Source organism: Elgaria multicarinata, chromosome 10 (genome assembly GCF_023053635.1).
Source record: "Elgaria multicarinata webbii isolate HBS135686 ecotype San Diego chromosome 10, rElgMul1.1.pri, whole genome shotgun sequence".
Classification (NCBI taxonomy): Eukaryota; Metazoa; Chordata; class Lepidosauria; order Squamata; family Anguidae; genus Elgaria; species Elgaria multicarinata.
Window position 1 is genome coordinate 56,359,370 of NC_086180.1, and position 18,165 is coordinate 56,377,534.

General features: G+C 42.5%; 1 protein-coding gene across 1 annotated transcript in view; it reads right to left on the reverse strand.

Annotated features, from left to right (window-relative positions):
• Positions 1-18,165, reverse strand: part of TEC (tec protein tyrosine kinase) — a 66,497-nt gene that overhangs the window by 38,645 nt on the left and 9,687 nt on the right. The window contains exon 2 of the mRNA XM_063135271.1: positions 9,007-9,189. Within this exon, the coding sequence (XP_062991341.1) occupies positions 9,007-9,189 (183 nt within the window). The remainder of the gene's footprint in view (positions 1-9,006; positions 9,190-18,165) is intronic.

Consider the following 18,165-nt stretch of genomic DNA (forward strand, 5'->3'; position numbering starts at 1 on the left):
GCAGTATCAGATTCCATAGTTTAACTATTCACTATGTGAAGAAGTTCCTTTTGTCTTTCCTGAAGGTGCTTCCAGACAAGGCTTTTACTGTGCAATAGCCTCATTCATGGAATTTTCCAGGGGTTCCAGACAATGTCAACTTCCTCTCATAAGCCTCCCATATTTTCCCAACATTTCTGCCGTCTTTTCTCTTACCACAGAAAATCCATTAAGGAGAAAAACATGAAATAGCTGCAAAATTCAGCTTTGTTGGGGAGCAATCAATCCACAATGCAGCTATGTTGGGGGCCAAACAACCCAAAGTTTGAATTCTGGGTTGTTTGTCCCCCAAAATCCCAGAGTTCCAAGTTCAGATGTCACAAGCCAGGGATAGAGCATTCCAGGGTTGTTTATTGCAAGAGGACTGGGTGGGCAGGAACCAGCATGCATGCCCGCTCACTCCTGCTCATCTCCTCAACAACCCAGGGTTGTTAACCGTGGGCTTTTATGATGTGTGAACTGGGCCATGGTGATGGCATCCAACTTTGGAAGACTTTAAAGGAGAATTAGACAAATTCATGGAGGATAAAGGCTATCAATGGCTACTAATTATTAAGATATATTATTAGTTATTACCAGTACGAAAAGCAATACGCCCATGTACACTAGTTGCTGTGGAAGATGCGCATGAGGGTGATATTGTGCTCATGTCCTGCTTGTAAGCTTCCCACAGACATCTAGGCACTATAGGAACAAAATGATGGACTAGACAGGCTTTTGATCTGATCCAACATGGTTCTTCTTATGCTTGTATGTCAAGCAGTTACCAATTCATAAGGGGACCCGATGAACAAAAGCCACAAACACTTAGGCCATAGCTAGACCTAAGGTTTATCCCTGGATCGTCCAGGGGTCAAACCTGTTCATCTAGGTGACACACAGGGGATCCAGTGCTCAGGCAGGGGCGAACCCTGGATGATCCCAAGATAAACCTTAGGTCTAGCTGTGGCCTTAGTAACATCACAACTGAGAAGCAAAAACATGTGCGCTGTACATTCATGTTTTAGTGTTCAGAACCAGGAAGAATGCCAGGATGTATGGATCTAGATAAAGCTAAAAATACGCATGAGAAAAGACTACAGCTCTTATAATTTAAGCGATACCAAACAGAGTTGTTCACATACTAGCAGCCTTAGACTGTACTGTAGAATGTAAAGGAATAACTCTGCATTTTAGCATTATTCTCTATTGTTGTAATGCTGGATTTTGATCTGAAAACAAAATAGATTTAAGGAAACTGATTAGAAACAATATGTCAAATTCAGCTGTAACTATCATAGAATCATAGAATAGCAGAGTTGGAAGGTGCCTATAAGGCCTGTGTCCATAGGAAATATATTTAATCATGAAACAAATATGTACACTTAAAATTTGAACAGAATGATCCGCAAGCATACAACAAACATAAATCCCAAACGTCTTTTGACCCACAAGGTCTTCGTCAGTGGGAAAAGAATTTTATACAGATTTTAAAAACTTTATGAAAAATTTTTAAAAAAACTTTTTATGCCCCAGACACACAGATTTCCAATAAAATCAGAAACAGAAATGTTGATTGCCCAATACCTATTAGCCCAAGGAGGGGAGAGTACTAATCCACTATTTCTGATTGGACATCTCTCCTCTATTCTATTTTGTTGCCTTCACTTCCAAGGAGACAGGCCTGAGCAGCACCCTTCCTCAGCCAAGTCTCCAACCGGCTCATTTCCTACATAAAGTCTCTTGGAACTTTGCACTTCTGGCACCTCTCCCAAGGACAAATCCTGCACCAAGAAAGGCGTATCAACTGCTCTGGCTAGCCTGCTACTGGGAAACTAGGCGGAACTGAGCTCTCACCCTCCTTACATTCCACAGTGTGAGCAAGGCCTTTTAATGCTTTTTAAATCAAGCATTAAATCCACATTTAATGCTTGATTTTTAGTTGGTTTAAGTGTGGGGTTTTAAACCCTCAAACCATGTTCACACAACACACCGCAAGCTCCTATGACCTCCTCTCTCCTCATTGCATGGCTTTCCTCATTTTTAGGGCATCAAAGAGATCAGATGCATCTGCTTCCGGTTTTAAACTAGCCATATTTCCTCATGCTGTCAGAACCTTGGGAAGTCTGGTTTGTTCAAACTATGGGTTGAGAACAAGCCAGAATCAAACCTTAGTTTCAGACCTTGGGTATTGTTATTAATTATAGCTTAATTCAGGGATAGGGAGCCTTTTTACTGTCTAGGACCACATTTACTTGGGGGAAATTATTGCAGTGCACATGTGAGTGTTGGATGGGGCCACCACTTTTCTTTCTGCCATCCCCTTGTTTCTCACCCTCCCCTTTGGGGAACCAAAATTCCCCAAGTATTGAACTGTGGCTAGTCTAAAACCAACAGGTTCTTATATCTTCCTCTGGCGGCAGGCGATGGCAGGAGTACAGCACATGAGTCCAATGCTCACCACAACTCATTCACATAGTGGCAAAGCAAGTTTCCTATTACATCTGAACCAGACCAGAGAACCAAACAGGTGTGAGATGGCTGAAGTGGCTCTCTTTGGGAATTTCAAATAGGATTACCAGCTGGGCTATCTACAGTCTGTTTACTTATAAAATGCATTTCTTGTATATTTGTAAATAAACAGATATTACAAAAGACACAGATATTAGATAGGCACGTGCTTCATAACCCAAAAGAAAATTAACACCCTAGATCTCACTGCTCAGGTAAGAGAAGGAAAGGAAAGGAACCTCTCGTGCAAGCACTTGAGTCATTGCTGACTCCTAGAGGGACGGCTGCATTCACTGACGTTTTCTTGGCAGACTTTGTAGCGGGGTGGTTTGCCATTGCCTTCCCCAGTCGCAGTTACCTTTCCCCCAGCTAGCTGGGTACTCATTTTTCCGACCTCGGAAGGATGGAAGGCTGAGTCGATCTGAGCCGGCTGCCTGAGAACCAGCTTCCGCTGGGATCGAACTCAGGCCGTGGGAAGTGTTTTGGCTGCAGTAACTGCCGCTTACCACTCTACGCCACAAGAGGCTCTTACTTCAGGTAAGAGGGAGGGCTGTATAACAGTATTTCAGTCCCACGGCTTTACTGAAGGGCTGCAGGACTTAAGAGGAAGTGGTCAGATACAACTTGCATATTGTTACTTCAAAGATTGCACACTGTTTTGAAAATACTGGAAGATGACAATGAGCACATGTCACCTGTGATCCATGTGCCAGTACTGGAGATACAAAACAATTAAAAATCTGTTGCCATATTTACAATGGATTTGTGTCACCTGTATAATGAAAACATCAGCTTGATTAAGCTAGCAGCCCTGTATGCATCGCTAGGAGACCAAACCTAAATTCCTGTGGTTTAGGTTACTAAAGGCCAAACTAGAGGTGTCATGACAGTTCGATGAAAAGAATTCTGTGTGTGTGTGTGTGTTTTAGTATAAAAGCATCTTTGAGGGTAATCAGATGAGCTCTCTTCTTGATTTAAATTGCCATTCAACCTTCTCTTTGCATTTTGGCTGAAGGTAGGTACCCATATGGTACCTATATGTTTTCTCCCGCAGAATGAATTGCAGCTTGGGGGAATTTAAACTGAGAAAATATCACGGGGCAAAAGAGTTTTAATTTTCTCTTCCCCTCAAAGCCCCAATCCAAATTCAGTCCCTCCCCAGTCATTTTTTTAAAATTATATTTTTAAATTATTTAAAAATTTAATGTTGTTGGCAATGTTTTATTTATTGGATCAAAATTAAATATGGCATGGGGCATCCTGTTCAGGGATTTCCCATACCACATTTATGCTTTCTTGGGCCATCCCAGCTCCAGTTTGGATAAATGAGACACGAAACAGTCGGCAGGTTAGCAGGATCATGGAAGGAAAACAAGACATGGTGGCTTATTCGAGCTGCCTTATTAGCATATTTAACCTTTTGTGGCACGGTTTGTCGTGACATCCAAACCAGTGAGGGTAGTTGGTTTGGGTTATGAACCATCCTGAAACCCAACCTTGCTGGGTTTGGATATCATGACAATTTGCACCCGGCAAAGATAATTGCGTTAATTTGGTGGCTTGCGACTGGCAGTCATGGGGAAGGGGAATAAGCCACAGTAGCTTATTTTTCCTCCATGTTCACGCGAATCCACTCAGTATATGAAGGATGGTGAGCAATATACTCCTATGCGAATATGACCAGGTTTTTGAGAGTGGAGGTAGAAAGTTATCTGCTCTTCTAAATTTGCCCAAAACAAATTAAAAAAACCCACCCACCCTTTTTTTTTATTAAAAACTGTAATTCAAAAATTGTGCGGAGTGTTTGTTGTTTACCTTTTGAAAAAGGTTTAAATCCACAACAAACTGAACCTATTGTTATGTGTTTAGGTTTGGGCCGCGTCTTGACGGCGGCGCATAGGTGCCACGAGCACTCGAAACCCCCCTGCCCCGAATTTGCGCTTCTTCCCATTATCCCCACGGCAAGAAGCGGGTTTACAGGATTCATCAAGCCTGGGCAGGTGAGCCCACAAGCATCAACTGCAAGTGAAGGGGAAGGGAAAGCGATGCCGGCCGAACAACGAAGGAGCACGAGAGAGCAGCGCCTCTCCTCCCCTCAAGGCCGTACACAAGCCCCACACCCCCAAGGCTACTGTTCCCAACACGGATGCAGGTTTGTTTGATTTTTAAAAAATGTTTGTGCACTTCTCCAGCACGGCATTCTTCTGCTACGCTGGAGAAGCATAGAGATGGTCCAGCAGCCATTCAGCTTGCTGGCCGGCCCCCTCACCTGTCCAGCCAATGGTGACCAATCAGGAGTCACCATCGGCTGGGGCATGCCTCCGCTGCAGCTCCGAAGCAAGGTGATGCAGCAGATGCCATTGGAGCCTCGCTCCAAATGTCCCCAACTTTTTTTAAAGCAGAGCTTCAGAGGAATGCCCTGGGATGGCTCTGCAGGTCCATGCCAGGGCTTTCCCCTCATCAAGATGTACCCCTGGTCTGAATGACCTTTCAGGGGACAGCCCAGTGCCTATAATTGCAAAGAAGTTTAGGATCCCTCCCAACTATGCAATCCTTGAGTTTTCTTTAAGTGAACTTTACGTCTGGGTGCCTTGAGACAATGCTCTTAAGACCTGACAGAGTACGGTTGATATCTGGTAACATTCTGGCATTAAGTTCCAAAAGAAAAAAATATTCTGCATAAGGTAATGTAACTGCACAAATAAGCAAGTTAGCCTGTTTCTCCATGTTACCTCACAGACTCAGTAGTTCCACAGCTTTTTTTGTGGAAGATTGGCACTTAGGAGTGTTGAACAATAGCACAGCAGCCTTGGTTTCCTCTCAGTTCAATGGTCCTTTCTGGCAAAACCACAGGAAGAGAAACTGCCTTCTGCGTCAAGCAAACACTATCACAGACTGTTAAGAGCAGTTTCAAAATGTTCAGAAAGGGCATCTGGAATAGCTTTCTCAGGATGATACTCCTTCACATAGCAAGGCTGGAATTCCATGTTGTTTAAATGATTGTTCAACACATAATAGCTGAAGTGTTAAGATTTTTTTTTTAAGGTGCCATGAATCTTGAGCTAGAACTCATGCCAGCCTAGTTTCAGTGCCTTAACACCTCTGCAACTATGGACATGTCTACATCTCCCGGAATTCCGGGAGGGAGAGGGGAGGCTCTCACAGTATTCTGCTGGTGAGATCCTCCCCTTTGGACAGACGGCAAGCACAACATCCTGGGAGGAACGAGGGATGTCGCAGCCCCCATTTTTTTAAAAAAATTTTTTTACAGATGAGCGGACGAGCACTCCAACGGGAAAGTAAGGTGTTTTTTTTTTAAAAAAAAGATTGCGCTACCCCCTACCAGCCCCAATGGGCACGGAGCACCTGAAGAGCTCCATGCCCCATTCCTGGCTCTTCACGTTTACTCACGAGGAGCCGGGACAAAACCAGGACGGACGGCCACATCTCCCGCGGTGTCTGGACGATCCCGAGACCACGGGAAAAATCGGGTTAAAAGCTGTCCCGGTTATTCCAGGGAAATGGAGGGATCATCTCTCCCTGCCCCTGGGATCCCCTGTGCATCATGTGGATGCACAGGGATGATCCTGGAGCGATCCCTAGGATAAGGCATGGTCTAGACATGCCCTATGTCTACTAAAGGAGTGGCAGGCTGTACCATGCTGCCCAGAGAAACAACTTTAAGAATTAAAAGCCCTACCATCTAACTCAGCAGATGCTCCTTTGACTCAGGGAGCCAATGTGGCTCCACTTTGCCCTACATAGCCCTGTGTTCAAAGAGGGAAGGCAGAAGTGAACAAGCCCAAGGAGCTCATGCCATAAGCTCCCACAGGAACTATTAATCATCCTGAGAGAATTTTTTTTGTTCTATCATACATTGTTTGCCATTTGTTTGTTTTAACACTTTAAAATGATAAACTGCCCATGATGCCTCAGTAGAAAGGTGGTAAATATGTGCAATAAAAATAAACAAACTCTGCAACCTGCTTTCCAGGCTGGGTAATTTGTCTCCCAACTGAGTCCTGAGACTACACTACCTTCCTCTCATCCTCATCTGGCTGAGAACTTGATTCTTCCTGACATTCGGACTCTAATCCTGTTACCATTTGGGAAGCTGATTCCCAGCAAACTCTAACAGGATGTTAATTGGTCACCAATTGACCTGTATCACTTCACATTGGCACAATCCTGTAAAGCAGTCATGCAAGATAAGTTGAAAGTCACATACAGAGTAATTGCACAATGCATAAACATTGACCCGCGCCCCCCCACCATAAAAAAATTAAAGCCTCCACTCTAATCATCTTAACAAAATGACCTTTGTAATGAGTTATACGTGGGTCTACCTCTGAAGATGTTCCAGAAACTTGTTAGTGCAGAAGAGGCCAGTGAGGCTGTTTATTAGAAATGGCCAGTTTGAACATACTATATTACTCCAGTCAACTGCAGTCAGTGGCCAGTCAGTTTCTGGAACCAATTCAAAGTATTAGTACTGACCATTACAGCCCTAAATAGTTTACGACAGTTTACCTAAATGAAGTGACTTGTCCTATATGTTCCTGTCTGTTTAGATAATATTCAGGGACTCTTGGTGCCACCATCCATAGTGGTGTGATGGGTGGCTACCAGGGAAACAGCCTTCTTTGTAGTGGCCCCCCAGTCTGGGGAACGCCCTTTCCAGGGAGATCCACCTGGCATCTTCATTGTATGCAGTTAGATGCCAGGCTAAGACATTCCTCTTCTAAGAGGCATTTAATGTGTTGTAAAACATACAACTCTGCAGAGGTTATTACAACCCCTTAAAGAAGGCCTAACAATAAAGAAAGAGGCCAAAACACTTTGGGCTTTTCATCAATAAAATTATTTCCTGCATCCTATTCTCTCCCTCTGTGTTCCCCAGAGTTTCAAACAGGAGTCCAGGAGTCTTTTCCAGACCTACCTAGAAATGCCAGGGACTGTAAACCTCCCAGATAAGCTTGGGCAGTATTGGGCAGTATATAAACAATGTAAATCAATTAAATAACTACATAGATAAAAGGCTCGAAGCTTTATGTGATATTCTGCATGCAAAGTTTGTGCTTTACCTCTGAGCTGCGGCTGTTCACTTCCATGCAGTAGCATGGAAGCTGCTTTAGGCCAGGTCCTTTCTCGGCTGCTTGGGTAATATCAAAACCCAGGCTTTTGCTCCTTTCCATGCTAGTGCTGCCACTCCCAGAAAGAGGGGCAACACTAGTGTGAGTAGGAGTTGAATGCAGCATGGGCTTTCCCCCATGCAGACCAGGGCTTCTGACATTACCTGAGCAGCACAAGACAGAACTGTCCTGCAGCAGTTCACTCTGCAAACATAAAGGAATAAGAAGCTCTTATTGCTCCTGATCCAAGGAGTATAAAAACGGAGAACTGAAAAACTGTAAACAATTATCCATCATGTAAGCATTCCAGCATGCCAACAAAATTTCTGTGACATTCCAGTTTCGGGAAAAATAAAGGCTGTGTATGAGCCCATTTATGCATATTATGGAAAATGAAACATAAATATATCACAAGCAACTTTACCATTTTCATTACACGAGACTGTTAATTAACTGTTAATCTGCTGTTATCTACTTTCACTGTCATCATAGAATTGAGATCCAAGTACTACCTTAGGAGTGTTTCCTTTCTTGCTTTTCAGCTACATAACCCCTAGATGGCATTGTGGTATAGTGGAATAGCATAAACACACAAGAGAACATCTTGCTTTCTTTTGCTTTCATAATTAATCACTGCATTTTCCCTGCTCTAAAAACCCTCGCTGATTGTGCTGGTTAGTCACAGAAGCAACATAGAAGATCGTATCGTCATCAAAAGAAGCCATAAACAAGGAAATGACAAACACATGATAAATGCCTCATGTAGAAAATCCCTGCATCATAAGAGTAACTGTACTTTACTTCTCAGTACATATTAGATATCAACAACAGCTCAGTCAGCAACACCAATATTACTATTCCAAAATAGGCCAATTTAAGATTACAAAATAGTGTGCAAGTTTTCAAATTCTTCAAAACGGCTCATTAGGCAAGATAGCAAACAAATAAAAAAGTTGCCAGAAAAAAGTAGCTGATATTCAAGCCATGGAATCTGCATTTAGTTACAATCTAAAGATGGAATGTGGGAGGATACTGCAGACATACAAATTAGGCTCTGTATATTACTGTGAGTGCCATAACGGAAGAGGTTAGCGTGATTATTTTTTCATATAGATAAATACATTTTCTGTAGAACCTAGCTCATCCTGCATAAGAGGTAAAGTACTAATATCAAGATCTATGATTCCTCCATCCTAAACCAATTGCATGAATGTACTTTAATCACTATCAAAGTTCAGCAGATTAAAATCAACAGAGCAAATCCTCCACAAACATTCTTTCAAGGAAAGAGGGGGGAACGGGAGGCACAAGCAGAAGAAAGCAGCAAAAAGGCACAGTTTCCTACCTCTGGACGACCTTCATAATATGCTAACATGGACTTTGTAAGCACAAAAAGCCTCTCTTTATAATTTAAAGGAGATGTTCTCTTCTTTTGTTGTGATCTTTTAATCAGAATCTCTTCTAGGATAGTGTTCATATTCATTTCAGCCACTTGATCAATCTTTCCCCGGCCATTGAAGATCCAGTTCTGTAAAACAGAGAAGTACTTTGATGGCGTATGTTCCTGTGACATGGATGCATGGCAATAAATGTAAGGCAAACTATCATTGTACTTTCAAAATGCGGAAGAATTACACCGCTGACACAGTAACTTGGAATTCTACAGAAGTTAAACATTAGACAGAAAGGTCTACACTTCACTGCTGAGGTTTGCAATGGTGTATCATCTCTGGCCAGAGGTCTGTACTTGACACATTTCAGCTGCTTTAGTATTGAACATGAAATTTATATGATACAGACTAGAACATGGGAAACATAGCTTAAAAAGCTCATCTCAAATACATATTCAGCCAAAACAAAACAGTTCTCCTTCCTCCGCTCCACGAAACTAAGGCACGGTAAATTATTGTGAACACCTGTAAGCTTGCTGTTGGCGGTCATGGCAGAAACAGTATTAGGGTAGAATTTTTCTGCCTGTTGTACTCATTTTTTTTATTTATTGGGATTTTTTTTTCCTGTGGGGGGAGCATTTGAAAGCAGTATTCCCCATATGTAATCTGAAATGACATGAGACCAATGGCATGAGGTAGCTTCCTAGTTTCTGGTCTCCTCAGCATTCTAGCACCTCATTCCCACTTCATTCTGCTGCACGTGTAGACCCAGCCTATGTGAAGTTCTTTAAAACAAGAAACAAAACATAGCAGATATGGGTATTTCAGCTTTGTATACAGACACACACTTTACCTGGTAATTAAAATACTACTTTCATAAACTACTTTCTTCCAGTGAAGAAAGGCCACTGAATAGTACCAATCTTTCCTATTTTCATTTATTAATCAGTGTGACACTCCCCTTTTAAAAAAGAAAGGGCTAATCTGAGAACTGATAGGGATAACAGAGAAAATAACACCATTTATGTTTAATCAGGCAGCATCAGGAGTGGTTCACATAGTTTTATTCACAGTTACAACCTGTTCAAATATACGTGTAATTTCTACTGTGTGGGAAATGTTGGCATGAACCAGGCTATACAGCCAGTACATACCAGTAGCAAAAGTGTTGAAGGCTGTTTCTTTGTTCAGAGCTCTTCCTATGCAATCTTTCATTGTGTATAGGCAGACCCTTGGTATGGGGCCAATGCAAAAAACAAATCTCCAAACTAATGGGTAGGCAAGACAATGGAAGATGAGATTCAGTATTAATAGGTGCAAAGTAATTCATACTTTCAGGACAGACTGGCAAAAATATATAGACTACATGAAAAAGGAATCAAATAGAACGACTTTGGCAGAAGCCTATAGAAATCTATGGGACTAATGAAAACCAGATAATCAGTAAATGAAATGGAAACTTAAAATACCACCCTGGATAAGAAAATGAAATGAAAGATCTAAGAAAGTCTTAAACTGCTTATTTATTTTTTAAAAACCGTAATTCATACTGGAATAATAATCCTAACTAACAAATACATTGATGAGTTCTGACTTCAGCAAAGATATTTTGGGACTGTTGCACAAAGCTCACAGAAGCAACAATAAGAGAATAATGAAATTATATGACTGTAATGCATCTTTGTAATTCTTTTGCTAAAGCTTTGGATAACATAGGAAATGGTCAATTAAATAATCGTGGGGGATGGATCACCTTTCATATAGGAAGGAATTATATAGGATATTCATCAGGATTTCTGTTAAATGCATACAAAAAAATTCAAGATTATCTATATTTAAGACAAAACAAATAATTCAATAGTTTTTAATAACAATATATCATTTACCATGAGGCCCAGTATTGGGCAAAAGGCGGGAGACAAACAAATAATAATAATAATAATAATAATAATAATAATAATAATAATAATATATTGTGATGACCACTAGTATAAATAGCTCGAAAAAAGAACTATATGTATTGTATACCTGGATGATGGGTGTACTGACAGCTACTTGCCATGATAACCAAATACACAATAACTTCAGAAATTGTCTACTTCTTACCACCAAGTTTTGCAGATTACCAATAGGAAATGGACATGGTAATCATAAACCTATTTTTAAAATTTCCTGAGCCATCTTTTTGGTCATAGTTAAAGCACAAAACATTAAGTGAATGAGACAGTAATTTGGCCCAGCACGGCAGTTCTTACATCAAATCAGTGTTGCCTTTAGCCACAATCTCCATTCCAGCTTTGTTGGCTGTCAAACGAGATCAACGTTTTACTTCTTAGAAAATAATCCAATGCAGCCAAACTCACCTGTGAAGACAGACTTTGGCCTTAATATAATTGTGTTTCAGTGTAGGTTCCTGCTGAGTTCTCCTCACATAGCAGCAATGCTCATTAAAAAACATTCTATAGAAACTGAGAGTCATATGGCTCAACTTGTTTGCAATACTTGTGGGAGTTTCAAAATGCGATCCCTCCCAAATTTCCATAATTCTCAGCTCCACCAACCCTTGCTTGGCCAGTCTGACAAGCTGAGATACTGAGGATTCATAACTATCAGAGAAGTCAGAGAGTATGCGTCTCAACTCTTACCTCACTGTACAAACACACATCTGATGCAATTTAACGTAGTCCAACATATGAAAATGGAATGGAATAGCATTAGAATCATACATATAAAGACATTTTTGGTCTCTATGTGAATATCAACATTATTAGGGTATTTCCACAACATATAGAAATCTGAAATACGATATGCATGCAATGCAAGATCTGCTGGATATTTTTATTCCTCTCATTCAAAACTGACAATAAAAAGTCAGCCTCATAATGGCAATGAGCACTCCAGTAGACAAGCCAAATTGCACTTCAGATGAAATGCAGAAGACTGGCATGGCAAACTTCTGAAAATCATGAGATTAGTGTAGCAACTGTAGTAGCAACCAGGAATATGTCACACACATGATAAATTGGAGCAATCTAGAAGTTCTCCCTTCAAACACTAAACCCCTCACCATCACACACACACACACACCCCTCAGGCTGGGCAAAAGGGGCAGTCAGAAATATATAACCACCTACTGGATGCAAGCAAGCTGAATTTATAAAGATGATTTATATAGGCCGCAGCTAGACCTACGGTTTATCCTGGGATCATCCAGGGTTCGCCCCTGCCTGAGCACTGGATCCCCTGTGTGTCACCTGGATGAACAGGTTTGACCCCTGGACGATCCAGGGATAAACCTTAGGTCTAGCTATGGCCATAGTTTCTCAAAAGGAAATAAAAGCCAACATAGAGCTCATCTACACCAAGCAGGATATTCCACTATGAAAGAGGTATATAAAAGGCAGGAGCCACACTACTGCTTTATAGCAGTATTGAAGTGCACTGCAGGATCCATACTACTGCTTTATAGTAGTACTGAAGTGCACTGACAACTGTTGGGGCCCATGACACATCTTCACCAAGCAGGATAAAACACCATGAAATTGGTATGAAAGCGGTATAAGGTATGTGTCATGGGCCCCAACAGTTGTCACTGCACTTCAATACTGCTATAAAGCAGTAGTGTGGCTCCTGCCTTTTATATACCGCTTTCATAGTGGAATATCCTGCTTGGTGTACATAAGCCCATAGCTCTTTCCACCCTTTCATCTAATTCATCTACTTTTATATTCATCTAATACAAAAAGTACATTATGAAGCTAAACATTTTTATCTGTCTATCTCAAAGTCTATTTTTAAAATGATGATCTCTGTTCTTTCATTTTCCATGTGGGGGAAACTGTAGCATTGGGAGGCTGAGTAATCTGATCTGTCATAGGTTGAGTCAAAATCAAAGTTGATCCTGGTCCTCAAAATCTGACTGTTTTGTCTCCCACTCACAAACACTGAACTGCAGTGAAAAAATGATTGAAACTCTTGACAAAGATTGTGTACCTGAATACGTCCAGCTTAGTGTCAGCTTCAGTACCTTTCAGCATTTACAACCAGCAAACATGTAAAGGTACCTTTGCTCACTTGAAGATAACTAGAGGATCCCAGACCAAATCTGGCCTACAGAGATATTTCACCTTGCTTCCCTGTTGCCAACATAAAAACTAAAGAGAGATGGAGAAGGTGGCATCTACAGCAACAGAACATACAAGGCATCTTTAAAAGGTGGGCATTGAGATGCTTCTCTGTCAACTTTCACTCCATTTTCAAAACTAGTAGCTCAGCAGTGCTTCAGGCACTCTCTAACTGGACTGATTTGCAAGCTACCCGTGGCCAGGTTTGGATCCTGTGTTCTTTACTCTTCCACATGGAAAGGACATTAATCTAATGGAAACGTCTGCTGGGGGAAAAGAAAGAGGAGGCCATTTTCATCCATTTCCCCTCTCCTCTGCAGCTCCCAGCGCCACTACCATCCCACTATCCCAGATAGTCCACCAAATCCTCTAGAACAGATTTTTAGGGGTGGAAGGAGTTGCAGTGGGGAGTGGGATTGGCAAGAATTGATTACTCCTTCTTCTGCTAGTGAGAGTGTCTTATGAGGGAAACTCCAGTGAGGGGAGGCTCCTAATGACAGAACTGTAGTTAGGATCCAAGCCATTGTAATCTAGAAATTATATTTACTGTATGATTTGGGAAAGGCTGATCAATATCTCTGTTACTATGGTTCAGACATGTATTCGATTCTGAAAATAAGACTTATCTATCTGTAGGAATGGGAATACTGACAAATACAGAAATATCTTTACACTGTTCTAAGATTAGGCCTACAGAAAACAATGTTTCTCTTTCTTAAGAGCATGTTAAATACAAAACTTTATGCTATCCAAAACAAAAATGTCTACATTCAAAACATCTCCTTCCTAGAGGTAAGCATGGCATGTTTACACTGCAAACAAACTAGTTGAAGGAAGGCATGACAAAAAAGCTGATTTAAAATTAATCTAATGGATCTGTCCATAGTCAGAAGTGTGTCTACTCTGCTTAGAAACAAAATTCTTCACTACTGTTTGTCAAATTTAGTATGGATTATGCAACTTGGTCAAATATGATAAATTTCTCTAATTTTGTATAAGGCATTCTGCAATCTTACTGATTTACGTAATTTATGCTACTTCTAGTAATTGGTTGGGAGGAAGGACAAAAACTATGCAGGGCACTAAAAAAAACCACTAATGATGAAGCAAGAGAGAAAAGCTGTCAAGCTGAGTGAAATTCCTACTCTAACCAGTACTAGGGTGACCATATGAAAAGGAGGACAGGGCTCCTGTATCTTTAACAGTTGTATTGCAAAGGGAATTTCAGCAGGTGTCATTTGTATATATGGAGAACCTGGTGAAATTTCCTCTTCATCACACCAGTTAAAGCTGCAGGTGCCCTGCCCTCTTTTAAATCTGGTCACTCTAGTATAGCTCCTGCAGCTTTAACTGTTGTGATGAAGAGAGAATATCACCAGGTTCCCCATATATACAAATGACACCTGCTGAAATTCCCTTTTCTATGCAACTGTTAAAGATACAGGAGCCCTGTCCTCCTTTTCATATGGTCACCCTAGGTTAACAATGGTGGCAGTTCTCAGTTACACAAACTAAACCATCCAGAGAGCTTCGGCTATGGGGCGGTATATAAATGTAATAAAATAAATAAATAAATAAATAAAACTACCATTTACAGAGCAATTACTTTGTTTGCTGGCATTCCAATGGTCTCTGGGCATACTAAAATACCCAAATATTGTGCAACCTGAACGGAAACCAACTTTTCACTGCGTAATAGAAGTATAAATCACAATTGACTCCTGATTTCCAAGTTATTAGAAAACATCTTTCAATGCGAGTTACACAAAAAATAAAAATGTTGATATCCATCATAGTAACATGCATGTTATGCAATTTATGCAAATTCTATACATTTTATGAGCGAAAAATGTTCATTATCTATTGCACTCTAGTTCATGAGCAACTTTTAATATGTTTAAAATGTTTAATACCGTATTTCTTCAATTCTAAGACGCACTTTTTCCCCAATATAAACATCTCTAAAAATGGGCTGCGTCTTAGAATCGATGGCGTCTTAGAATCGCCTGCAAAGTATGCTGTTATCCCTCCACCCTGCTCTCGATGCCCAGGCGGCTCAAGGGCTTGTTGAGCACCTAAGCAGCTCTGCACTCACCATGTAGGCTGGGGAAAGTGCTTGGCCTGATTGGGGGCCTCAGCGACGATCCGCGGCTGCCCTGGGCCTATTTGTGCTCCCCAGAGCTAACCGGGCTCACGCACACACACACCAACAGAGCTCCGAGGCCTAAGCGGGCCCCGCCTGCTGCACCACTAGCACAGCCGGCCTGGTTGGGCTAGTGGGCATGGCTATGCGGCTCCGGCCGGGTCAAGCCTGGCGCGCGCCTCGCCTTGCGCATGGGGCTGGGTCGGACAGGTGGGTGCTGCAGGGCTCGCGGAGGGTTGTGTGAGGCAGGCGGGCGCCACCGGCTCCTTGTGGCTGCTGGTTCTGTGCAGCAGAGGAGGCGCAGCAGCGCCGGCCAGGAAGACGGAGGCGACGTCCGGGAGGTGAGTTGCTGGACCAGGGTGCGGGCGGGATGCGCTCCAGGACTCGCAGCTGCGCCTCGTGAACAACCCCCTCCCACTCCCTGCAAGAAGTGGTGGCAGCTGGTAAAACCTCCGGGCCCTTTCACGTGCTCCCCGGTTGACTCCCACCCACATCTCTTCCCTTACCTGCCTGCAATCCGCTCCCCATGCATGGCAGAATATTTTTTCCCCATATAAACATCTCTAAAATGGGGTGCGCCTTAGAATCGATGGCGTCTTAGAATCGAAGAAATACGGTATGTTTTCGTGGGAGGGGAGAAGGGCCAGAATCCCCCTCCCCCATCCACAAGAGCCTCCCTGCAGCAGCCGCAAGAGGCTGCCCTACCCTGTGCTGGCCAGGAGCAAAGAAGCTGTCACTCACGGGAAAGGAAAAACCCCACCAGCCCTTCCCATCAAACCTGGGGCCTGCTAGGCCCGACGCGCCAAACACGCCTGTAGCCAGCGAGGAAAGCAAAGAAACCCCTCGTGCTGCTGCTCTGAGAGATGAGGCTGGATAAGGTAGGAGGCTGCAGCTGCGCCTCGTGCTCCTCACGAGCAATCCGTTGCTCATAAGCCGCGCAGCGAAAGAGGCAGCTGGGAGGGGTAAGTCTGCTTTTATACTTGATAAATCCTCTCCCAGTGTGAGTGGCGCCAAAAACGGAGGCAGCCAATGGCTGGCCACCACGTCTCGTCATGCCACCCTCACCCGCAGTTAGGCTTCCCACGCCCAAGCTTTGCTGGGCGTGGGTGTAAGGCATATATGACCTTTGCTGCCAAATAGAATGTCCACTGCTGACATGTACCAAAAAAAACCTTTACAAGACATTATCTAGTAAAGACTGTCATATGAAGTGGAAAATGGAAAAAAAAAAAAAAACGTGTTAAAGGAAAAAAATTATTGCATTATGAGATACCAAAAAGAAGAAGTCAGAACACATTCATCTGCTTTTAACAAAAGGAAACACACTCTGAAGTGCTCTTTTGTCTTGCGCATGCTGTTTTATTTTAAGCATGAAGAAATTATAAATAAGCATTTTCAGATACACTTCTAATTTTTGAACCTCACACCTCATCCTAAAATAGGTCATTATGTGTACAAAATGGATAATTGGCTTGAGGATTCTACTTCTTTACAGAGGAAAATGCTTGTTGTTCCTGACTGGATAATTGCACTGATGACATCAGCCTGCATCTGCACTGAGGTGACTAGCCAGTCAGCAACCATGCTTTTGCCTGGTGCTGGCTACAGCACCCACTGGCTTGGTTCAGACAACACACTAAACCATGCTGCTTAACCACAAAATGGTTAACGGAATCCATTAACCATTTTGTGGTTAAGCAGCATGGTTTAGCGTGTTGTCTGAACCAAGCCAGTGGGTGCCGTAGCCATCTCCAAGTGTTTAAAGGTACTTTTGGGAATCCTCTCCCACCTCCATTGCCACTCAGCATGTGCATTCAGTTTCCCAAGTGAACTGCTTCACTGAAGTCTTGGCTAACTTTTCCAGGGATCAGATCTAACATGAACAATAACAGCCTAGAGTGACTCAATTTCAGAAGCTGGAACCATGAATGAAAAGGGCAGCAAGTTCTGTCAGCCAGGCTCCTAGTATACATACCTATCTTGGTAAATCCTGAGGCCTTGCTTGCTTATCAGAGAAGCTGATGTTGGGCAAAGCTTAATTGTTCGTTACAATTGTAGATTGTAACGAACAATATGCATGAGTAGAATAAAAAAAATGAAGTGGGTTACTATTTAGCACTGGGTGCTAAATCCAGCTTCCTAAAGATCTCACATTCCCTTTGTTAAAGAGATCAGATTTCATATATTTGCACATACAGGCTTGAAAGTATGTGGCTAATGTTCAATAACATTTTCAGTGGCTAAGTGTCAGACCTTGTCTAGGGGGATCTACACTATTGCTTTTAAAGCGCTTTAAAGCACTTTGAAAACGTTTTGAAACTTGTATATGCAGTGTGTCCTGGGCCCCAACAGTTGTCAAAACTGTTATAAAGCGCTTTAAAGCACTTTAAAGCAGTAGTGTAGATCCCCCCGCCCCTGCATGGGAAGCTATAAACTGTGACACTGTTTCTGTGTCAGAGGGGGCCTCTGCAGAGCCAGGCCCAGCCAAGGGAAGCGAGGCATGAGAGAATTCAGTTCTACCAGGCCTCCCACTTGCGTATGAGCCAAGATGGTGTGAAACTCAGGATGCTGACATGGCCCACCTTCTACAGCTGGAGGACCTGACCTTGACAGAGGCCCCTGCTTCTCAATCAGGGACAACTTCCATGGGAACAGGCTGGGGGGGGGGGAACTCTGCAGGAGAGGGGGCTTCTTGGGTGTGTCTTAAACTGCATTGTCAACCAAAAAGGGCAGAACAGATGCATCTGGGAGGCACAGTATGCATTTGCGAACTAGTTTTCTCTGCCAGGATTGAATGTCTGATAATGATCTTTAGCAGCCACTCATCAGTTTTTAAAGAATAGCAA